Source organism: Dama dama, chromosome 24 (assembly GCF_033118175.1).
Source record: "Dama dama isolate Ldn47 chromosome 24, ASM3311817v1, whole genome shotgun sequence".
In the NCBI taxonomy this organism is placed as follows: domain Eukaryota; kingdom Metazoa; phylum Chordata; class Mammalia; order Artiodactyla; family Cervidae; genus Dama; species Dama dama.
In genome coordinates this window covers 51,955,968-51,980,077 of record NC_083704.1, presented here as the reverse complement: position 1 = coordinate 51,980,077, position 24,110 = coordinate 51,955,968, and the positions used below count along the sequence as shown (strand labels likewise).

Genomic DNA, 24,110 nt, shown 5'->3' with positions numbered 1-24,110 from the left:
GTGTGAGCAGAAGCTCCTGGTCAGCAGAGTCCCCAGCCCCACAGGCAAGGCGTTTTCACAAGTTGAAGGGGGTTCTGCACACTTGGAATTGAGGAGAGCTGGTCTGCAGGGCTGGGTGAGAGCTTCTTTGTTTTTTCTGCCACCTGCAGTTCTGATGCCAACCTGAGAAGCACCTTCTTCCCCAGGACAAGCTGCCCTATATCCCTCTGCTTCTCTGGGGTTGACGGGGCTTGGATTGTAAGGCCAGCCAAGGGTGAGGGTTTCTGCCTCTGGACTGGAAGGTGATGCCTGAGAGGCAGCAACAGCGCTGACAGTGGGGGGCAGATGAGGGGCCTCCCCAGGTCATGGTCCAGAACCAAGCTCCCCACCTCTCTCTCTACCCTTCTTCCTCCGAACCAGCACTGGCTGCATTCACATCCAAGAAGAAACATTTCAGGAGCCAATTCATTTTTCTCAAAACATATATTTTATGACTCCTCTCAGTACATCTTTTGAGCACCTTGGCCAGGATCTCAGGAATGTGTAGAACTCACTCCCACCCCATACCCCACGCTCTCCCTAGGCCCTGGTCACCAGGCCCCGCACGGCCTGCGCGATGGCGTCCCTGTCAATGCCGAACATCTTCAGCAGCTCCGCCGGTTTCCCACTTCTCGGCACCTGGCTGACCGCCAGGTGGGTGACAGTGACGCCAGGCTCTCCCACGACCGCGGAGGCCACTGCCTCACCTATGCCACCTGGACAGAGGAAAGGAGGTAAGTCAGGGGACGCAGCCTCAGGGAGAGTGGTGGGCAGGTCACCCCTAGCTGCCGCCCAGCCCCAAATCAGTCCTGAGGATGGGGAAGGGCATATACTCCACCCTGCCCCACGCCTGTAACCAGACCAGATGTCACCAATCACAGCACTTTTTTTTTTTCCCCCATAAGCCCAAATATGGCCTCTGAATCACTTTTAACACCATTCTCTGGGCATCAACCAATGAGTGTATGCACTTGGCTTCAGGGTCTAAGCCTGTCTTTCCCCCAGGCGCCTGCCATGGAGGAGAGGGTAGCATACACTTGTGGAGGATGGCTTTGTGAAGAACTAATGAAAGCTTCCCAGATGTATGTTAGTCACTTAGTCATGTCCGACTCTTTGCAACCCCAGGGACTGCAGCTTGCCAGGCTCCTCTGTCCATTGAATTCTTCAGGCAAGAAGACTGGAGTGGGTTGCCATTCCCTTCTCCAGGTGGCTCAGTGGTGAAGAATCTGCCTACAATGCAGGAGACCCAGGTTTGATACCTGGGTCAAGACGGGAAGATCCCCTGAAGGAGGAAATGGCAACCCACTCCAGTATTCCTGCCTGGAAAACCCCATGAACAGAGGAGTCTGGTGGGCTACAGTCCCTGGGTTCGCAAAGAGTCGGACACGACTGAAAGCAAACACACACACATAAAAGTCTGATATTTGTGTTGCTTTCCCAGTTTGATTCTCCACAACAGCCTTAATGTTCAAGAACTCCAGGGACAATAACCACCGTGTACTCTTAGCAATGTGCCCTGAGCGCTCTCACCTTCATAGTAGTGGTCCTCCACAGTGAGGATCCTGCCCTTGGTAGCACGGGCACTGTCAAGAATGAGCTTCTTATCCAGGGGCTTGATGGTGAAAGGGTCCAACACGCGAATGTTGATCTTCTCTGTGAGGGGAGAGGAAGAGGGGTGGGCTAAGGCAAAGGAGCTGGGTGCTGTGGGTCTGCCCTTAAGAGCCTTGGATGGGCACCCTGGGAGGGAGCCTGTCACATAGCTACCCACCCCTAATAGCTCACCCCCTCCGCTGTTGACCGGTGATGCCATATCCTCCAACCCACCCCTCCACCTGGGAGCCTCCCTGGCCTAATTTCGGATCAACTGGTCTCCAGGAAGATGAGGAGCACCCCACCCTCCCCTCCTGCCCTGGGCTGCAGGATGTTGGCATTTGAACTGTCAGGAAACTCCATCAAAGATGCTTTTCAAGCTAAAGAGGAAGCCCGAGGGACATTCCAAGAGTCTGCCCTGAGGTAAGGTAAGGCACAGTGATGCTGAATAACATACTTAGAGGCCAGCTAAGTAGATTCAAGTCCTATGGTCAGGCTCCAGAGCTTCTGATCTGGTCACAGATCAGAATGTGTGCTGGGCACACAATAAGGGCTCCAAGTCTGGCTTTTATTAATATTTTCATCATTTAATTAGATGAGATTCTTCCTCACCCCCACGACCTGGTCTGCAGTCAGTGCCCCGTCTAAGACTTTGTGCATCCCACCCTCCTTACCTCTCTTTAGCAGGTCAGCAGCTGCCAAAGCCTCGTGCAAGGTCACCCCAGCACCAATCACAGTCACCTGGTCATCCTTGCTCTTCAGGACCACCTGAGGGCAACATGGGGGCCAGTGAGGCTCAGAGACTGGGGACCTGGGGTGGGTCCCGGCCTCGGGTTCACTCTACGGGATCTCACTGGGGCATAAATTGCAACTAACCTTGGCTTGTCCGATTTGGAAATCTTCATTGTTGTTGTAGATGATGGCATTTTCTGGGCGGCTAGTCCGGATGAAGCAGATACCCTGGAATGAAACAGAATAACGAAGGATTTCAGGATGTAGGACATCGAATCTCAAGGACCAGAGTCCTCTGCAGCATGTGCCTTTCCTCTTTTGTGAGAGCCAGCCCCAAGTCCTAGACAGAAGAGTCTCTTTCAGGTAGACTAGCTTCCAGGAAGGGCTGCCCCTACCCAAGCACTGTGCCTCGGCCCCTGTTCTCAGACAGAGGAACAAGAAACACATGGGGGCTGTCTGGTCAACAGCAGGTGGCTCTTGGTCAGGACTCAGTTCATTCTGTTTTGGAGAATCCAACTCGGGGAGGGCAAATAAGCCTCAACTGCCGGAATGGAGGCAGGGAGCTGGATTGGAGTATCCCAGGAGCTGCTGGGATGCTCAAATGGGCAAAGAGTGCAGTGATCAATTAGCAGTGTCTGCCATGTAGCAGGAAGGGAGGTGTGTATTTCATTTTTCCTGGTCTAACTCCTCCAAGCTACACCACCAGTGCAAAGTCAGGAGACACCCATTCTGGGGCAGCAAATGAGCAGCTCTGGGTCAGCATGCTGGCCTCCCCTCCTGTCTCTCTAGGGAAGGACTAGCTGCAGCTGAAGAAAGAAGTCACATGACCCACCTTTGTATTGGCTGCTAATTCTACTGCCTTCTCCGTAGCCACCCCATCACTTGGGTAAAAGACAGTTGACATGGGGATAGACCGAAACATGGCCAGATCTTCCAGGGCCATCTGGGAGGGCCCGTCTTCTCCTAGGGTGTGGGAAAGGATATGTCAACGTAAGACCCCATGCATGTAATGGAATCCTGGCCCCACACCCTGCTGCAGAAGTCTGAGGGCGTCACAGGTGTAAGCACCCCAGCTCCACTCACCGATGGACACGCCGCAGTGGGAGCCGCAGAGGTTGATGTTGCTCTCGGAGATGGCTGCCATGCGAATCTGGTCAAAGGCCCGTGTAAAGAAGGCTGCGAAGGTGCTGCAGAAGGGCACCGTCCTGTCGCGGGTGGCACAGCCCACAGCAATGCTCACCTGGGGACAAAGCGGACGGCGTCAGCCCCGAGGGAGAGGTGGCCAGGAAGCCCAGGACCACCTCCTGGGAGGCGAGGGTTGTGTCATCTCAATAACTGTTAATTCTCCTTCTCTCATGCAAGTGATCCTGTGCACCTAGGGGCTCCGGTCTCTTTCCAGACTCCTTTGAACTGATATACCTGTTTCAAAAGTTCTCTTAAAAAATCACTCTCCTGGGGAATACTTTTCTAGCAGCCAGCAAAGCCTTTCACAGAGCAAGCTAGTCAGCTTGGGCATGGATGATTCATCCTTCCCAGGCCTGTGCAAGTTTCCCTCCACCACCTCCCTGTCGCCCCAAGGCCTCTGCAAAGACAAGCCCTTGCAACCCTAAGCTCCGCAAGCTCCAGGCCCCAAATCCTGGCCTAGAAGCACTGAGTGCAGGCATCGGTTGGTTCCAAATCGGCACCACCTCCCCAGCTATGAAATCCACCAGCTGACATGAGCCCTCCTTCCCCAGCATACCTGGGGCCTCCCCAGCCCCCACCCTCTCCACACCTCACCAGTTTAGTCTGGATCTTCCAGCTGCCAAGGCCAGAAGCCAGAGACAACTTCCAGTTCAGGTATTAAGAGGAAGAATGTTGGGTGCAATAGAGCCAAGTGGCCACCAGGGGGCCGAAGCTCCCCGCTCCTAGGGGCCTGCAGGCCCTGCTGGGCTCCTTTGCAGAGAGGAGCAGATATTTTGAAACACTGGACAAAACATTGTTTCTTATTTAACAACCACAGTTCCTGACATGGAGTTGTGAATACAGCCATGCACATGATAGAGGTTCACCAAACTCTCTCATCTCTGTATCCCACAGGGTGGCAGGGGCTAGAGCCTTGTGCATAAAAGGGTTCAGCAGCCTTTGCTAAAACTACCAGCCTCCTGGGCGTGCCTTCCCTTCCATCCGCAGAGCCCTTTACCCCCAGAGAAAGCCCATCCACCACAATGCCTGGCTGGCATGCAGTACCCCCTGTTCAGCTCCCCTGTTTCCACTCATCCAGCCCTTGGGTGTCACATCACCCCTCTCCCACCAGTCACTTGAGGTCATGGGTTCATGCTGGGTCAAGGACCAGCATGCCGATACAGCTGCTCAACGGAGTGGGAGGGCTTCAGCCCTGCCCCCACACCCGACAGACCCCAGCTCTACCTACCATGTTCTGCTCAGCAATGTAACACTCAATGAAACGGTCCGGGTGCTCCTTTTTGAAGAGTTCTGAGAAGGTGGAGTTCTTGGTGTCCCCATCCAGGGCGATGATGCGGTCACTGGCATGGCCCAGCTTGGCCAGGGCCTGTCCGTAGGCCTTGCGGGTAGCTATCTGGGGGGAGAAAAGAGTGGGTAGGCTGAGCACCTCAGGAGGCATGTGGCCTGGAGCCCTGCTCAGCCCCTGGGCCACAGCTTCCACCAGGGAGGAAAAAGAAAAAATATAGGGACAGAAAAGTAAATAACTCCAGAGCTGGCTGTCCCCATGAAAGAACTGCAAGGAGCAATATCTCAGGGTTCCTCCTCAACTTGAACTAATCTCTTTTCTCTCTCCTGGCCTCACTCTCTGGAAAATAGAGTACTGTTGCCACCCCAGCCTAGCCAGTCCAGAAAATTGGAGGCTCAATTGGGTACCTTGTCCCCAACTTTGTAGCTGGGTGGAGTGGGCATTCGGATGTTGGTGATGTCCACTGAGGGGGCGTCCTCTTGTGGGGGTGTTGCCAGGATCTTCTTCTTGCTCTGGATCTGACCGTAGATTTCCTGGATGATCTGATCGGCCATATTTTTGGGGAGGGGCTTCCCATGCCAAGACTCCTTATCTTCTATCCCTACAGGTACAATGTAGGAAGACAGAGGGACAGGTAAGGTGACAGTTCTCAGGGGACCAGGAAGCTGCTTGGGGGACCCGGCCCTCCATGTGAGGGCAGGCCACCACCACAGAGGACTGTGTTGACCAGCACTCAACTGCAGGCCCCTACTGAGTGGGGGCCCAGTCCTTGGGGAGCTCCCAGTGGGAGGGGGCATGCATGGGTGGATGAATGTTGCTGGCATGCTGGCCCAACCCGTTCTCTGCGTCACCTCCCCACCCCAAGCTTGCAGAGTGGGGTCTGCTGCAGAAATCACACTCTGCTGAAGGAGTTGGGAGGGAAGCTGTGAACCAGGGCAGGGTCAGCACTGCCGAAAGTCACCCCCTGCCATGGTGCCTTGCTGTGTGGGAGGGCCAGTGAGGCTTAGTACCCCTCTCCTGTGAGGTCACCTCAGATGTCACCACAGCCCAGGGAAAGCCAAGGACACAGGCAGCCCACAGAAGCTGTAGTGGTAACACCTGAAGGGTGAGTGTCAGCAGCACTGAGGCTGTGAGAGTATCCCAGAGGCCTCTCCCAGAGGCTCAGAGGGCTGTACAGCTCTCCCCAGATTCCAGTGAAACGTCCTCAATTGCCCCAAGTCCACGCAGGCAGAGAGGGACGTGACCCCTGGTGGGTAGGGGACCAGCTGGGCACAGTGAAGACCGCCCAGGATCCGCAGGTAGCTCTCTTAATGCCAGACTCCATAGTCAAGTTTCTGGCCATTTCTAGCCCCATCTTCCCTTCTTTACAATGGGCAGTGGCCATCCTAGCCCCAAACAAGGGTCTGGAATCCATGTCTGGGTGCTAGGGAAGGATTTAACGCCTGTAGGGCTCTCAGGCCTGGCTCAGGAACTATCTTCCAGACCCTCCCGGGTGACCCACCTGCACAAGCCTCTGGAATCACTTTTCCATTGCATGAGGGGTACCCTGCTCACCTCTGAGGGGAGAATCTAGGTCCCCCCAGGCTCTCCTGGGGCTCCCTGCATCAGCCCTTTGGCTCAGGGCAGACAGCTGGAGCTGCCAAGGTCTCTCTGCAAATGCCGGCTAGGAACTGTCCTTTCTCCTTACCCAGAGGCCTCTCAAAGTCCTCCTGCCTATACATGACCCCATAGGCCACCCAACTAGGGTCTTAAATCCCAGCTCAGCCACTCTGCCCATCGAGTCTCCTACATCTCCTTCCTCAGACTGGGTACACTCCACTGAGCAGGGCAAGGGGCAGGCTCTCCAGTGGTAACCCCAAAACCTCCAGCTCTAAAGTCAGCTGCAGGGCCCAGTCCCGGGCAGGGGAGCGGGTGGAAGGCTCATGTACAGACCTGTGATGCCTCGGCCCTTGAAGGTCTTGGCGATGATGGCTGTTGGCTGGTTCTTCACCTGCCCAAAGGCCTTGCACAGTTCCTCCACACTGTGTCCATCTACGATGATAGCGTTCCAACTGGGAACAGAGAAGGGGTGTGAGGGGCAAGGGCCCTGACGAGGGTCCTAGGGAAAGGCCTGTCCTCCTTCCACTGCGAAAAAGGACCTAGAGGAGCTGGGATGGCTCAAACCTGCCTGTTTTCAATTTGGGTTTAATTTTCTATTTTCACATTGTTTGACTTCCTCTTGTTTGCCTTTGGACAGACCTTCCTCCTCTCTTCTGAGTAAAGCAAAGCCCAGTGTACTTATTGTCTTTCATTCCTGAGCTATTCATTTCCTACTGAAAGCTGCTCTTGGGACAATGTGCTGAGATTGGAATCTACTATTAGATTTTTGATGAATTCTTATTTAAGCTGACCTCTCCATGGCTGCTGGACGCAGTGTTAGAAACTTGTATAAAATAAGCTATGTTGTCAAACATCCAGAAGGAAACTTTCTCTTTCAGCCAGTCCCTTCTGGAATTCTTTTTGGCAGATTAATAGTAACAGAAGTGGCAGCTCACGCTTATTGAGCACGCACTCTAAAGCACGGAGCTGAGCACCTATTAACTCACTTAAGCCTGTTATTGCTTCCATTTTATAGACAAGTAAACTGAGATACTGAAGGTGGAGCAACCTGCCCAAGGTCACAAAACCAAGTTAAGTGATGGAGCCAGGACTTAAGGAATCTGGTTTTGTAGTCACGAGGTTATGGACACAGACCCAAGGACGCTGCCAGGGTTATACTCTAAGTCCCCAGGTCCATGTGGTTTTGGGGAGGTCTGTCCCTGAAGCATTTTGTAGCTGTTTCTTTCTTCGTCCAGAGAAATCTTTCCTCTCTTCATTTTCTCCCTCTGTAAGGTCACAAAAGAGGTAACAGCCCTGTATCTATGTGACCAGGTACTACAACTCCACCCCCGCCTTCCCTGCCATCAGTTCATCTCTGAAGGGTGGCCATGGAGGCCCAGGGCCCTGAGCCCAACTGCAGAGCAGCCTGTACCTGGGGCAGGGGAGGGACATCAAGGTGGGGGCCCCTCTGGATGCCACCCACCCAAACAGACCTCCTTGCTTTGTAACAGGTGACTCTGAACTCACAACCATCCGAGGCCCAGGGGAGATATCTGGAAAGCCTATCTCCCATTTCCCTAGGAGAAGGGCACGCTCCTCCTCCCCAGGCTGGCTGGTCATTGGTTACCAGTGGACTGATGTACTGAGCGATCCTGGTCTACACTGTGTACCTCCTGCCTCCTCACCCAAGAACAAAGTGAGGATGTATGAGATCGTATCACGCGGAAGCTCTGAGAGCCATCACACCAATGTGCAAATACAGGAACCCAGAGCTGCATCTCAGCCCACAAATCCATGCCACTGGCTAAGGCGGCCCCTTTAAGCCCAAATGCCATGTGAGTCAAACCCTGAAGTGAGTCTGCATCAAAACGCAGCTTAACCTCCAGCTCAGCCCCTGCACCTACAAAGCTGCTGGCATAGAGGTCTCCTTCGCTATGAGGGTCTTCAGGTCACTGCCCCGTACATACCCGAAGGCCTCGCAGCGCTTCTGGTAGACGTCCATCTGGTGCTGCAGCGGGGCAGGGTCACTCTGGCCCAGGCGGTTGATGTCAAGAATGGCGACAAGGTTGTCCAGCTTGTAGATGCTGGCGAAGGCCATGGCCTCCCACACGGAGCCCTCTGACAGCTCCCCGTCTCCCAGCATGCAGTAGACCCGGTAGCTGTGGATGGGGGGCGGGTTAGAGGCCGTCCCTGTGCCCCTGGCCTCTCCCTCTGGGACAAGTAACAGCTGTGCCAAACCCAAGTCCACACCCAGTGAGGAAAGGGCTGTGATGGAAACTGTCAGGAGCTCCAGAAAGTAGTACTGGCTGCCCAGAAAAGAGCTCCAGACAGCAGTCTGACCAATAAGATCCAGGCAATCAGGAGTTGTTAGGGCATGAAGAAAACGGTGAGATTCATGGGGGCTAACTACTCACACTGGGTGGGAGCCACCCACCACAGGGGTGCATCCGCTTCTCTCTATCCCAACTTGAACCAGGACTGCTGGGGGAGCCCTGGGACTCACTGGGCGGGCCAGAGGGAGAGAAGACCTTTCTGCTCAGAGGAGGTGGGCTGGAGAGGCCACCTGTGATGCACAGCAGGCAGCACCCTGGAGGCAGGCTTCAGGTGAAGATGAGCACTCACAAGGGGGCTTAAAGGCCAAGATCACTGTTGCGGGCAGGTGCCTCCTAGGATGGGCTTCTCCCAAGGTTCTCGGGCTGGTTTTTTGCTTTTTTTTGGGGGGGGGGGGGGGGGGGCTGATTTTTGCCCAAGACTAGAGCTGGGCTTAGGCTTTCTGCCCCTCCAGGGGCCATCTCCTGCCCTCAACCCAGGTAGCCATGATTTTCCAAAGGCAGTCTGACACAGTATAAAGGGCAATGAAGTTGGGATAAATTACCCAGAAATAAAACCTTCCCTGGGGAGGGTGGAGCCAAGAGTGAAGCTAGAGGCCAGGAGGGCAACTCAGAGACCTTGACCCCACCTCCCACCCCCTAACTGTGCTTAGCACTGAGTAATCCTCTCAAGAAGGTAAAGTTAAAGTGAAAGTCGCTCAATTGTGTCTGAGTCTCTGCCACCCAGGCAGAGACTTCTCCAGGCCAAAATACTGGAGTGGGTAGCCTTTCCCTTCTCCAGGGGGTCTTCCCAACCCAGGGATCGAATCCAGGTCTCCTGCTTTGCAGGTGCATTCTTTCCCAGCTGAGCCACAAGGGAAGCCCCTTGTGAAGGGAAGTCCCACAAGAAGGTAAGTGCAATTGTTATTCCCCAAAAAACACACAGATAAGGAAACAGGCTCAAAGGCTGAGGGACTTGAAACCAGGAAGTGAGGCTGCTGCCTGGATGGCTCGGAGCGGACACAGCCTGCCTGCTGCTGAGCGGTAGGGCCTCCATGCCTCCCTGTTGCAGGGCCAAGGCAGGAGGAGCTGGAGAAGAGGAGGGGCCAGTCATGGAGCTGTCAGCATGACTCAGCACCACTGCAGGCCTCCAGGTCATAGAGAGTTCCTTCATCCTCTCCATGTCATGTCAGGCCTGTATGTTCCCTTTCGCGGCCTCCAATGGGCCAGGCCACTGGCTCCTCCACCAGGGGCAGGGCGTCTTGCACAGCGGCTCCCCAAAATGACCAGTCTGATGGGGCTGAGCAGAGAGGCCAGTAGGGAACTTGACTTCTCCAGAAAGGGATTCCAGGGAAGCCGATCAGCTACCCTCCCAACACCACACCCACTTCCAAGGAAATTGAACTGGGGCCAAGAGTGGAGTCGCAGCACAGCCTCAGATTCAGGTCAGGAGGGCAGCCTGGGGAGACACTGGACTGGAAAGAACAGAAAAGGGTGCTCTGCAGAAGCTGGGGCTAACCCTGAGGCTGTGTATTGCCTGAAGCTGTTAGATTTGGGGCGGAAGTTGCAAATACCCACAGTCCTGAACGACCATGAAGAAACCCTAATGACAGGGCCAATTATCTGTTGCAGGAGTTAGAAAACCACCTCAAATGTCCAACAACAAATGACATCTAAATGCGTTATAGCATCCCCATGAAACAGAATGGGCATTAAAACTAGCTCTTGACAGTGCGTGAGTAAATGTTCAGATTTTCCCAAAAAGCATTAGGTAAAAGTGTATAAATACTAGGATGATAAATCTGTGAGTTCCTTCTCACAATGACATGGAGGAAATAGAATGCATTGTTGTTAAGAAGGTTGAAATGGGAGTGGGGGTGTTAAGAATAGGGAAAATGTTCATTTCTTTTTAATGCATTCCTGTGTTTCAGATTAATACGTATTTTATAATCCCCCCCCCCCCCCCCAAATTATTTAAAAGAGAAGTGGGGAAATTCCCTGGTGAGCCTATAGTCAGGACTCCACCATCTCACTGCCTGGGGTCCCAGGTTTGATGCCTGGTTGGGGAACTAAGATCCCACAAGCTGCAGAGTGCAGTCAAAAAAGAGAGGGAGAAATGGAAAAGAGCCAGTTGGATATGTGCTCCCCGGCTGCTGGCTGGACAGACTGGACTGGAGGCTGGATCTGCTCTATCAGGAACTCTGGCAGCCAGCACAGCCTGATAATTCCCTCGACCCCTCAGCCTTAGCCAACCCTGGCTGCCGAGAACCCTGCTAAACCCCTTCTCCCTACACTGGCTTCTCCCATTATGTTAAGGGTCAAGAAATGACCCTTCATGAGGAATTATTTCAACCAACTGTAGAGAATAATTAACTCACAAGTCTGGTTCTGTGCCAAATAAAATACTCTTAAACACACATCCCATTCTTTGTGACTTTCTTCACTTCACGGTGCATCACGTCTGGGTGTAGCTGAGCCTGGCCCCAGAGCCTAGCCGGGGAAGCTGGGCAGTCAGTTGACACCGGCCTGAGCCTGGAAGGCCTCAGAGCCCCAGTCTACCTCCCGGAGAAAACTGTCTCAGCAGCTTCCCGTGCATACAGTAGGTGCTCACTGAGGTGCAACATCCAGTCAGGCTCCCTGCAGCCACCTGCCACCTGCAGGCCAGGCTCCCTCAGCCTCTCCTCTGGGAAGCTTTCCACTCACAGGGCCCCCTCAACCTCCTGTGCTTCCGTTGGGTACCTCAGACCAGCCTTGGGGACCCTGAAGACGGACTCTGGATGCACACCCTGGGTTCAAAATCCTGCCTCCACCACAGGCAAGCATCTTACCTGTTTCCTCATCTGTGTGGAGGGACAGCTGTATGCATGTCACCACCCAGCCCATGGGGCTTATCAAGGCGAAACCCTAGAAAGCTCTGAGCAGAGCAGAGAGCCCCGAAGGATAAAGGAATGCAGAAGCCACCTGGAAAGCCTGTAGCCAACACTCCCCTCCGCAGCAGAGACTCGTCTGCAAGCCACGGTGGAGAGCCTTGTGGCTGGAACCTGCCTCAAGGGGCATCTCCCCTAAACTGCCCGGGTCCTGGAGCAGCAAAGCTCTGACCAGGCTGCTCACTCCCTACAGACCAACCTCTCCAGGCTTCTTGGCTTCCCTGGCTGACAGTGGGGGCTCAGGGAGGCCCAGAATTCCCCAGAACACACCATCTACTCCTTTCCTGAGCTAAGGCCGAGTGGCTCAGGCCTAGGTTTGTGCCACCTAGTCAGGCATTGTGGGACGGGGCCTCCCAAGACTTGCAGGGTCCAGGAGCTGGGCTCAAGAGGGCAGCAAGGAAACTCCTGAGTCAAAGCATTCTGGCCAAGGAGCACGCGGCCTTGGACGCAAAGCTGGCCCTGCTGGCCACTCTCCAGGGACTCTGGGCACGTCCCTTCATTCCTCTGAGCCGATTTCTTCATCTTAAAAGGGGGCTAGCTCTGGTACCAGCCTCACACCACTCATGCACGGCTGATGACACAGTTTCCACTAGGTCAGGCAAGGAGATGCTTGGGGGCGGAGAGTAAAACTGGGTCCCCAGGACCACCCACCAAACCACTGTGGGTGGGGTGGGGGAGTGGGAGCATTACCTGGCTTTGTCGAAGTATTTGCCTGTGTAGGCCATCCCGCAAGCGGCTCCAAGGCCCTGGCCCAGGGAGCCAGTGGCCACATCGGTGAAAGCTTGTTTCTGTCATGACAGAGAGCTTCAGTTACCACAGGCAGTGATTCCTAGAAGTGCCTCCCAGGAACCTGGCCACGAGGGCCTGGCAGCCACGCCCCACCCAGACCCAGGGGGTGTGATTTCCCACTCTTTCCCTGCAGCAGTAATTGTGGGTGTGCTTCAAATGCCAGCTCAGTCCACAGGGAGCTGTGTGACCTCAGGCCATGGACTGAATCTGTTCCCTCCCCTGTAAAAGAACCCACCTTGTGAAGTCGGTGGGAGAACTCAGGACAAAACTGAGTATTTAGCCTTAGTGGCTGGCCCTGATGGGATGTGACAGTTTTCATGGTAACCTCTAAGGAACGCACTGGGCCCCTTCCCTGGATATCACCAGTATCCCGCTGCCACCCCCTTAGTGAATCTCATCTCCCAAGCTGTGTCTACATGGCCAAGGAGGCCCAGCGGGGAAGGGAAGCTGGTATTTGGTGCTGGGGAAAGGCCCTCCTGGCAGTCAGCCCAGAGCACCCTAGGTAGGGGCTTTAAAGGCCTCAGACTTCAGCATAAGTTTGGGGTAAACAGTGTTCCCCAAGCACCCACTTCTTCCTCTGCCCTCTAACAGCCTCAGTTCCTCAGTAGGTGCCCTGCCCGCTCCCCATAAGCCTTGAGAAACAGGAAATGGAGGCAGAGGCCTGCAGGGCTCCTGGTGAGGTGCACTTACCGGGACAGGGTGCCCGTCCAAGTCGGAGCTGACCTTCCTCAGGTTCAGCAGCTCTGACTCCGGCAGGAAGCCGGCTTCAGCCCAGACGGCATACAGGATGGGCGCCGCGTGGCCCTGCAGGGGACAGACCGTGGGGAGAGGTCAGGTGAGGAGCTGTTCCCGCCGGGGCCTGGCCGAGCCTGCCAGCCAGGGTATCCCTTTCAGAGAAGGAAGCAGCAAGGAGGAGGCCACTCCCTTCATCCTTCTCTAGCCCGAGGTTCCCACAGTCAAGGCCGAGTGGAGCCCAGGACAGGTGCAGGGGGAACACAGCTGTGAGGCTGCGGAGGCCAAAACCCCAGCAGGCAGCCGGTCGCCCTAATCCCTGGGTTCTGGCATGTGAGCCAACTTGGACAGACTTCTAAGCTCTCATGCCTGCCTCGAGAGACCAGAGGCCACAGAGCCAGGCCTGGGTACTGGTGGATTTTGGGGGTTCGTGGCATGGCTTGCGGCTGTGACTCTCATGTGGTGGGTGGGGTGGGGGGCGGCCAGGGCTCCCCAACCCAAACTCTGTTGCAGGGCACCCCGACTCCTGAGAGAGTGAGTATGGCCTGAGGATTGGCACAGCAGAGACATGTGCAGAAAGTCACAAAGCTGTACCCCAGGCCTGGACTCCAGTCCTGCCAGTCAACACCAAACATGAGTGGAACTCCCAAGGTCATTTCCATCCTCTCCTACTAATTCAGTCATTTATTTCTTAATTTACCAGCAGGGTCAGCACACAGCAAGAGGGGGTGGGGCCGGGTGGGGCAGGTGGAGAAGGAGCCTGGGGTGAGGAAGGGTGGCAAAAGGCTGGGCTTACATCAGGTCTCCTTCTCACCGTTCCAGGGCCCAGGGGAAGGGTGGTGGGCTGGCCTCCTACCTTGGAGAGAACAAAGCGGTCGTTGTGAGGGTTCCGGGGATCCAGGGCCTTGTAGCGCATGGTGTGGAAGAAGAGGACAGCCATGATCTCAGCAGCGCTGCAGCATGACGTGGGGTGGCTGTGGCCCGGGAGAGACATGGACACGTGTATCACGGCCCCAGACCCCTGACCTCAGGGCTCACCACACCCGAGCACTGGGGGTGCAGGTGTCAAGGAGTCACGGGCCTGATTTGTCAAGGAGTCACGTGATCTGGGCCCCGGGAGGGCTGCATGGGGTGTCAAGGAGGCCACTGCTGGCAGCATGGGGGTTGCACCCTCAGAGACATGGAGGAAGAGGGGCCCAGGAGACTGTGGTAGCCCCTCTAGGACCAGTGAGCTAAATTCCAGTGGGACTGCTCAGGACTCTGCCCACTTGCCAGGGCAACTTGGCCTCCATGGCCCTCACGGATCCAGGCCCCCCATGGCTACGGTCGGGGGTTAATGGACTGAGACTTCCAGTAGACTCCACCCATAGGGTTGGGTAGTCTGCCAAGTGGGGTTTTAGGCTCTCCAAGAGCATCACTGGGCTACTCAGCAGCCTTTTAATGGGCATTCTGAGGGCTGGTATAACACCAGAAACCATGCTTTCATATAGAATTGAAAAGGCAAAAGCAATCTCTTATCTTCTACAAAGGATACAATCCTAAAAAAATAAAAATAAAAATTCCTTCTGCCTGAGACAAGAACTGGGGTGGGGCCGACAGTAGCCAAGAGCCTGTCCTGCCAGGTCCTGGTGGGGTCAAGGGGGCTGCCTTTATTAGGCTCTTGTTCTATTCACAGCACACTTATTTGAATGGCGACTGGGCAGAGGACTTAGCTAGAGATAATACATCTTAGAGATGAGACTTGTTCAGGTTTCTCAGGACCCACTTGGGTGATTCAGCCCCAGCCCCCAGGTGTAGAGACTAGGGTTCCTGGCAGGACATGCTGTAATTCCTGAAGCCCTCTGGTCCACAGTCTGATTACAGCATCAGCCTCAGGGCACGTGTCTCCCAGCCGCCCCCTCCACGCTGCAACATGCCCACTGCCAAACCCAAGGGCACATGCACCATCTGGAGTTCACATGGGCCTCCCTCCTCCCTGCAGCCGGCTCCCCGCATGGGTTAGGGGTGAGTCACTCCCAGAGCAGACACATTAGTAGAGAAACCCGGAACTGTCCATGCTGGTTTAGTAGCCACATCCCCAGCACACAGTTGACTTATACTTAACCATTTCTACGAACTCCTGGGTCATGGGGAAAGACACTAGACCTGAAAGAGGGAGGTGAGGAAATGTGAACGAGAAACCTCTTCCCTGCCTGGCAGGAACCCAGCTTCCCTTGTCCTTAGCACAGAATTCAGTGGGGCAAGGCGGGGGGGATGGACGGACACCCCAGTCAACACCGGCCAGGCTGACCTCCTGCTTTCCCCTCCCTCTGGGGGCAGCCTCGTCCCTGAGGAACCCTGTTTCAAAAGTCAAGATCCTATAAGGAGAACAGCGGGGGAAGGATGCGGGTAGACAGCAGGCCAAATTGCTCCAAGAGATAGAAGGCAGGCCCAGGATGGGGCTCAGCCTCTCCTGCCCACCAGTGGTTTCCAGGAAGAGGCTTCAGGGATAAAGGGCCTGGCAAAAGCACTTTCTGCACATGGCAAAAGCATGCTCGCCTGGGCAAAGTTGACGTGGAAGGAGGCAGGTTATCCATGAAGAGACACCAGAAACTGAAAAGTACTTGATTTTAACCAGGCTTCCCTAGTAGCTCAGTTGGTAAAGAATCTACCTGCAATGCAGGAGACCGGGGTTTGACCCCTGGGTTGGGAAGATCCCCTGGAGAAGGAAATGGCAACCCACTCCAGTACTCTTGCCTGGAGAATTTCATGGACAGAGGAGCCTGGCAGGTTACAGTCTATGGAGTCGCAAAGAATCATGCAGCGCATGAGGGTTGACCCTACAATATTTTACTCCCTTGAAAGCCTGCATAATGGACACACTGCTGGCCCTACCTTCATAACTGCCAAATAAAGACATACAGAGTAAGGGATGCTTAGGGTCCAGGCATCCGCCCAGCCCCCCACCCCAGAGCTTTCAGGGAATTCCCCGAGAGGTGTCCCACGGTGGGGATATGGGCCACTCCGGCTGTGTGACTTCAGCTTGTGCTTCAGCCCCCTGTGGCTCAGCTTCCTCACTTGTAAATGGGATGCTATGTGGGGACAACCTGGGTCAAGGAACTAAGACAGTGAACTCAAAGTGCCCAGGTCACCATCAGCCACCACCATCTGCTGGAAGACCAGATGCCACACTGCGGTCTTCAACAGCACCTCCCACTCATCAGCAGGCTGGGACTGAGACCCTCTGCTGACCATGGGGCAGGCAGGCAGGAAAAAAGCTGAGGGTTGAGATGGGGCTCTGCTGAACTCCTGGGAGACAGTTACTTTTAGGCTTAACCTACTAGAGGAGCGCCACTGTACAGACTCTGTGGCCCGAGGACCTGTGCTTCTCCAGCAACTCCAGCCTGCCCTGGGGGGGCCTACCTCACATGCTGCTGAGGACACACCTATTAATATAAATGAGCTAGAGATGGGGAGAGGCAGGGACAGGGTGGGCAGCTGCAGGGAACTTTATCTGCTAAGCAACTCTTTGTGATGCATGGGAGTTACAAGGCTGTTCTAAACCCTGTCTACTTATTCCCAATTAGTTCAGTCTATGAAGGTGGTGCTGAGGGAGCTGGGCCTAAGTCTCCCAAAGCCCTCCCCCCCCACCCCAGGGGAGGACACACCTTCCAGATGTCCCTTTCTCCCTTCCCCCTTCCTTCAGCACTCTGTCTGCTCACAGGTTTTCCTGCAGAAAAAGTGCAGAGAAGATCCCTCAGCCCTCTGGCCGGGCTCCACTCCGTTATCAAGAGCTAATACTGCCAGCTGCCACGATGGCCCTTCTCCTGGCCCTACACATACCTCAAGGCCTCAAACAATGAACAAACCAGGGAGGCCAGCTTGGCCAGCCACTCATGCCTCAAAACAGGAAGAAAAATAATCTGTTATGAAGAAAAAACTAAGTTCCTGAAGGAAAAAGTGAGAAATATGAGTTGAAAACACAACAGTGAAGATCCAACCTAAAAAGTTAAAAAATGCAGTGAGCTCAAAGACAGTAGAAAGAAAAACAGAAATTTATGAACTACGAAGCAAATGCACGATTTTTAAAAATCGAAGCCAACAGTTAGCTCTTCAGAAAAGAAAAAAAGATAAAAGGTTTAGCTAACTTCTGTTAAGGCAGGATCCAGAAAAAGGAAAGGGTGCTATTAGAAGTGGAGGAATGGGCATAAGAACAGATGATAAAATACTCCAAACAACATGATACAAATAAATTTGGAAACAGAAAAATGTCTAGGAAAAAATGATTTACCAAAACTGATTCAGGAAGAGATAGAAAACCTAAGTAACCTTTTAACTATTAAAAAGACCAAATCAACAGCTGTAAATGCACATTCCCTAAAGCCCAGTATCTCCACTTCTAGGACCACACTCACAGCGAAACGTGCAATGATCAGATCTGAAAGCCACCTTCACATCTATCAAGATACTTAATGACAACAAATTTCTGGAATACTATGCAGCAATCTCAATAAAATCTCACAAATATGACACGTGAACAAAGCTCACTGCAGACAGATCTCTACCAGGGAAGGCCATACTGTTTATGAACTTATACTATAAGGAAAATAATAAAATGCAAAACTCAGGGTATAGCTCTTTCTTGGGGGAACCCTCTTTCTATGAGGAGGGAGAGACACCCAGTAGGTTCTAAAGCCCTGTAATATCCTAGTTCTTAAGCCTGGTGGAAGGTATACTACCAGGTCCATTATTTATAACATGTACATCAGTTATACTCTTTTTTAAGGCATATGTTAAAAAAAAAAAAAAAAAAAAAAAAAACCTCAGGAGAGAATCCTAGGATGCCAAGGCAGAAGCAAACCTTAAAAAGCCATCCTTGTTCTTCCTGTTCCAGGAACCATGAGGGGTGGCTCCTGCCTGAGAAGACTGCCTCCACGCTTCAGATTGAGCCTTTTCACTGTAGTAGCCTCGGGCCTGAAGAGCATCTGGCACAAACAGTGCACAAATAAATGATGTGCCAAGCTTCTAAGACCCCAGGGATGTGAACTCTCTGAGACTCAGTTTCCTCCGTGTAAAATGGAGATATAGCAGAATCTGAATGAGGTAGTTTCTATGTGTAAAGAGCCTGGCACAGTGCATAGAAAAATGGCAACTGCTCAGTAAAATCCTAGCTCTAAAAATGTCAGATATGAAATCTAACCTCCTCATCTGAGGATAAGACCACTGAGGTCCACAGAAAGGAAATGCCTTGCCCAAGGTTGCAGTCTACCATCAGAAGAGCCAGAAAAGCAAAATGCTAAGAGTAAGTGAAGAATGAATGGATAAACAAAATGTAGTTTAACCAAACACCTGACTATCCAGCAATAAAAACAAAGTACATTCACTACGTGCTACAACATAATGACCTTCCAAACATTGTGCTAAGTGAAAAAAGCCAGACCCTCAAAGATCTCATTCTGTAGGACCCCATTTATATGAAATATCCAGATGAGTTAAAATGGGAAGTGGTAAATTCACTAAAACTTACTGCATTAATAACTCACTGTCAATACATTAAATCTACTAGAAGCCTCTGAATCGTACACTAAGAATGCCATGATATGAAAATTATACCTCACTAGAGCTGTAAAAGGATGGTTTTTAAAAAGAAGAAGGTGCTCAGGGCCCAGATGAGGAAGTTCTTGAGTGGCCACACTCCCTTACCCAGTTGTGCAGTCCTTAGAGATAACAGCCAGGCCATGGGTGCAACTGACTTCTGAGCAAGAAGGTCAAACAGTGCAGGCTCCCGTCAGCCAGACCCACATGCTGGGGGAGCTACCAGCTCCGGCAAGCCCGCCTCATGGAGTGCACTTGACCTCACTGTTCAGGGAAAGAGTACAGAGTCTGCAGAAGGACCCAGCATCCAGGGCAGGCAGCTGTCATGTGCACAAGAAGGGAGTTCCTGATGTTGTGGGACTGGAGGCCAAGTCCAGGGAGGGGTCAGAGAGATGGTGGCCCAGGGGCCACAGCGTCATCAGCTCATGGAAGCCAGGAGAAAGTCTCAGACCCTGAGTAGGTGCACCAGGTTCTCAGCTTCAGGGAGCACCTCCCACCAGCCCTGCTGAGCTCAGAAGCAGAGAACAGAGTCACTGCAGGACAGCCAGATGTCCTCACAGGGAGTTGGGAAATGCTGCTTGCTGCTGGGGTAATCCCAACAGGCTTGTTCTTGCCTCAGTCAGGGCCGAGCTGGGGTGAAGACAGACCAAATGGAGAAGGCCTGGGCAGCAGTTCTCTGCCCAGATAGGCTGGGCCCACAGGGGCCCTCTGAGCACTCCAAGTCCCTCATCACCAGAGCTGGGTGGCAAGGATGCACTTTCAGCCACTTTAAGGTCACAGGGACTCTCTCCAGGACATGAAACCCACAACAGGTGGTGGCAGGACCCCAGAGTTCACTCATTCTGGTCCCCCAGCCCTGCTCTCAAGAAATCCAGTTTGAAAACCACCTAGCTATGAACTTCTTTAGAGATGGGGAAACTGAGGCCTCAGACGGAACAGGGTCTTTTCAACAAAGGCACAGTCATTCGGCACACAGCTACGGTGAGATTCTTGTCTCTCTGTGCCCACCAGCTGGGCCTGGCCAGACCTTCTGTTCCTGAGTACCCGCCCCAACGCTGTGGGTCAGAGCCCTGGGGACCTCTAAGCACGGACTGAGCCTTCAGATTCAGGTTTGACTCTGATGGAGTCCTCAGATAACACTTAGCACTGTGGATACTGTGAGTCTAGCGTGGTTGGTGAGAACTATGAAATCTCTACCAAGAGCCTTAGCAGTCAGGGCCCCTCTGACAAGGCCACGGAGTGTCATCTTTTTTTTTTCTTGGCTGCACCAGGTCTTTTTTTGCAGCATGTGGGATCTAGTTCCCTGATGAGGGATCGATCCCAGGTTTTCTGCATTGGGAGCTCTACGTCTTATCCACTGGACCACCAGGGAAGTCCCTGAGTATCATCTTTTAAAGACTGGGTGACTTGGACCGTTGCCACGGCGACCACAGCTCCTCCGGCACGCGGAGGGAGGGCGAGGTGACCTGGAGCAGCTTGGCTACTGCACAGTGAGCCCTTTGTGCAGGCTGTCCCTCAGCTCCACGACACAGAGGCCAGTGTCCTCACTTTCCAGGCCCGGGGAGGTTCACTATCACTTGCCCAGTGATGGCAGAGGAAGGGGAAAGTTACCAAGATATCAGGACCCCATGGTCCTCACTGACCCACTATCAATCCAGCATCTGCAGTGACCATGCAGAGCCTTTTGCTCAAAGTGTTGTTTGCATCACCGGGGATGTAAGCTCCCCTAGGAAGGAGACAGCCTGGCAGCACGGTCCCTTTGACCATGATTGCACAGTGCCAAGGCCTCAAAGCTGCGCCTTCACTTTGCAGAGCTCACGCACTGTCATGAGGGAACTGCCTCAAAACAAACATCTTGGAGGCCTGTTCAAGTCTTCCTTTATTGGTTTTTTTTTTTGTTTGTTTTGCACACAGAACTCTTGGCACATGCCTTTCAACATCTCTTTTGACAGAGGTTACATAGTAATGTTACTTCCTTCTGAAAATTCAGTTTTCTAAGTATTTCTTTTTTTTTTGGTCTTGAGGCATGTTTCTCTAAGTATTTCTTTCCTGAATCGTTTAGGCTTGCTCACAACTCACAGGAATCACTGTTTTTTTCTCTTTGTAAATGGACACTTTGAGTTCAGTGAGTTCGCCCTTCAGGCATTACAGTATAAACCCACTTGTAACTCAGTTGCCAAATCCACCATCTTTTCCCAGTAGAAATCAGAGTTTAACTATCCAACAAAGATCCATGCAGAAGTACCACTAGACACCCTCTCCCTTTGGGAGTCCCCCACCCCAAGTTGTAAGTATTTGTTTCATTTCTCTCCAAGTGCCTTCAAACTTCCTGAGATGCCCATCACTGAGCCTGGTCTCCCCCTTTCCAGTTTCTCTCTTCGCTCGCCTGGTGCTTCCCACCTGTCCAAGAAGTCTTCCTGGTAACATGAGCCCCTCACTGGACCTTAGGATTTTATGTTTTATTAAAAACATATCCTAGGAGAGGGTGAGATGTATGGAAAGAGTAACATGGAAACGTACATTACCACATGTAAAATAGATAGCCAACGGGAATTTGCTGTATGGCTCAGGAAACTCAAACAGGGGCTCTGTATCAGCCTAGAGGGGTGGGATGGGGAGGGAGGTTCAAAAGGGAGGGGATACATGTATACCTATGGCATCCGGTCCCATCACTTCATGGCAAATAGATGGGGAAACAGTGGAAACAGTGGCTGACTTTTTTTTTCTGGGCTCCAAAATCACTGCAGATGGTGATTGCAGCCATGAAATTAAAAACACTCCTTGGAAGGAAAGTTATGACCAACCTAGACAGCATATTAAGAAGCAGAGACGGTATTCTGCCAATAAACGTCTGTCTAGTCAAGGCTATGGTTTTTCCAGTGGTCATGTATGGATGTGAGAGTTGGACTACAAAGAAAGCTGAGCACTAAAGAACTGATGTTTTTGAACTGCGGTGTTGGAGAAGACTCTTGAGAATCCCTTGGACTGCAAGGAGATCCAATCAGTCCATCCTAAAGGAGATCAGTCCTGGGTGTTCATTGAAAGAACTGATGTTGAAGCTGAAACTCCAATACTTTGGCCACCTGATGTGAAGAGCTGACTCATTTGAAAAAGACCCTGATGCTGGGAAGGATTGAGGGCGCGAGAAGGGGACGACAGAGGATGAGATAGTTGGATGGCATCACCGACTCAATGGACATGGGTTTGGGTGGACTCCGGGAGTTGGTGATGGACAGGGAGGCCTGGCGTGCTGCAGTTCATGGGGTCGCAGAGAGTCGGACATGACTGAGCGACTGAACTGAACTGAACTGATGACTGATTCATGTTGAGGTTTGACAGCATAATTTTGTAAAGCAATTATCCTTCAATAAAAAAAAAATATATATATATATATACATATATATATATATATATGTATATATATATTCTGTATGAAATTAGCCAGAAGGTAGAATCTTGTCTTTGTTCTACAGACTTAATCTGGGAAGGTCCCTGGAAACCATCCCCAACCCAGACTTCAAAATCATTTCAGGAACCCACCATGAAATGCTGTCTGGGCAGCCTGGTCCCAAGTCCTAAAGGGCTGGAATCCTGGAAACCAGAGAGTTGTGTAGGAGCTATTACTGTTCCCATTTTACAGAGCGGGAAACAGGCTCTGAAGTGACTCACTGGCTGACTTTAAGTACCCCAGCGGACGCCTCCAGCTGCACAGTGACCGGTTATCATTACTGTCCCTGCAACTGGCCACCTTCAGAGAAGGCTCCCTGAGATGGACAGCAGCCTTTCTCCGCCTCTGAGCCACAAGGGCTGGCGGGAAAGAGCGTTGGGGGATGGGCCTGTCTTGGGGAAAGTGCATGTGGAGGCTGGCTCTGCATGTTTACCCCAAGGCCCTGAGACTTGGTTCTTGGTTCTCTTAGCCTTTCAAACCTCCCTTCCTCCACCCCATCCCCTTCTCTTGTCTCCGCCTTAGAGGAGATCTCACTTAGACCTTCAGTTCACAAGGTATGCAACGGCTCTGCATCCACGTGGCCACCTCCCACCTCCCTCCTCACCCTTACTCCCCTGGAGTCGCAGCGCTCTCGCTCCAAACCCAAGGTGGCAGGAATTTGATTCTTAACAGGAATGTGAGGTGGCGACAGGGACGGGTAGTTTGAGGTAGGGACAAGGCCAGGGCCCCAGGCTTCCCAGCAAGATGAGGGGTTAAAACAGGCGCTCTGGTCTCGGGCAGAGCCGGTTCAAATTCCAGCTCTCGCTGCGCCAGATCTCGGCCAATTGACAAATTCGGAGCCTCGGTTTCCTCACGTGTGGGTGGAACGCTATCAATTACCAGGGGGTAAAGGGTCCAGGGGCCGCGTGTGCCGATCGCAAGCACAGGGCCTGGCTCTCGGCGAGATTGCACTAATGGTGGCACTCTCCCCACGGCGGACGAGGGGCTTCCACAGTGCCGAGCCGCGTCTCTTGCGCCTTAGAGCGGAGGGTAAGGAGGGGCCGAGCCGGCCTAAAGCGCGCAGAGAGCCGGGCCCCTGCGGACGGAAGCCGGGCTGAGGACCGGCGCGGCGGAAGGATCCTCCGCTCCAACCTCCCGGGCGCGCGCTCCACCATCCGACCGCGCCCCCGGCCCCCACCACGGCACCTCCTCCGTGGTCGCACTGTGCAGCGCGCCCCGGCGCCGCCGCCCAGTGTCCCAACTCACCCCGATCCGGCCGCCGTGGTGGCTTGGATGGAGCTGATACGCAGGCGGTTGGCCGTGTCCTTCAGGGCCTGCAGCTTCTGCTGATCAGGCTTATGGTAGGCCTCCATGGCGCGGCCGGGCGAACGGGCGGGTGGCGAGGCAGAGGACGCAGACGGGGAAGCTAAGACGCAGGGCTGCGGAGCTGCAAGCAGCGGCCGAGGCCCGAGGCCGCTCGCGGGCGCGTTAAGAGTCCCGGGAGCCGCCCGCGGGGCGGGGCGCCGGCATCACCCCAGGTTGCTCCGCCCCGCCCCGCCCCCGGACCTGCGCAGGCAGCTCCGCCCCAGCCCTCCAGCGCTGATAGGGAAACCGAGGCCGCGGTGAGCCTGGGCGTTTTGCCACCCGACCGGATGCTGTCCACCCGCCTCACCTCTCGGTTCCTTTTTCCTTCCCCCCGAAATTTGCGGGGCAGCTTCGAGCTGCCAGGCTCCTGAGTCAAGCGGCACTGCTCTGCCGGGATTAATCACACACACAAATAATGTGATCATAACTCCAGGTTCTAGGCCCGGACCAGAATTCTCCTGTTGATTCGAATCCTCCCTGCAGACAGCTCTCCTCCCTCCCCATAGCCCTGAGCGAAACTGACAGGGGAGGCTTCACTGGTAATCCCGTTTTAAAAATGAGCAAATTGAAACTGGCAAGGTCAATTAAAGTCACAGGGC

The 24,110-nt window shown here is 53.5% G+C and overlaps 1 protein-coding gene across 1 annotated transcript; it reads right to left on the bottom strand.

Moving 5' to 3' along the window:
• Positions 1-443: 443 nt before the first annotated feature.
• Positions 444-23,645, bottom strand: TKT (transketolase). The gene is made up of 14 exons (XM_061128360.1): positions 23,413-23,645; positions 14,002-14,119; positions 13,104-13,217; positions 12,315-12,412; positions 8,356-8,547; positions 6,743-6,861; positions 5,218-5,411; positions 4,754-4,918; positions 3,424-3,580; positions 3,173-3,303; positions 2,485-2,568; positions 2,283-2,376; positions 1,549-1,671; positions 444-734 (listed from the first exon to the last, which is right to left on the bottom strand). The coding sequence occupies exons 1-14, from the start codon at positions 23,517-23,519 to the stop codon at positions 559-561; spliced, it is 1,872 nt and encodes a 623-aa protein (XP_060984343.1). The 5' UTR covers positions 23,520-23,645; the 3' UTR covers positions 444-558.
• Between the last annotated feature and the right edge of the window lie 465 nt (positions 23,646-24,110).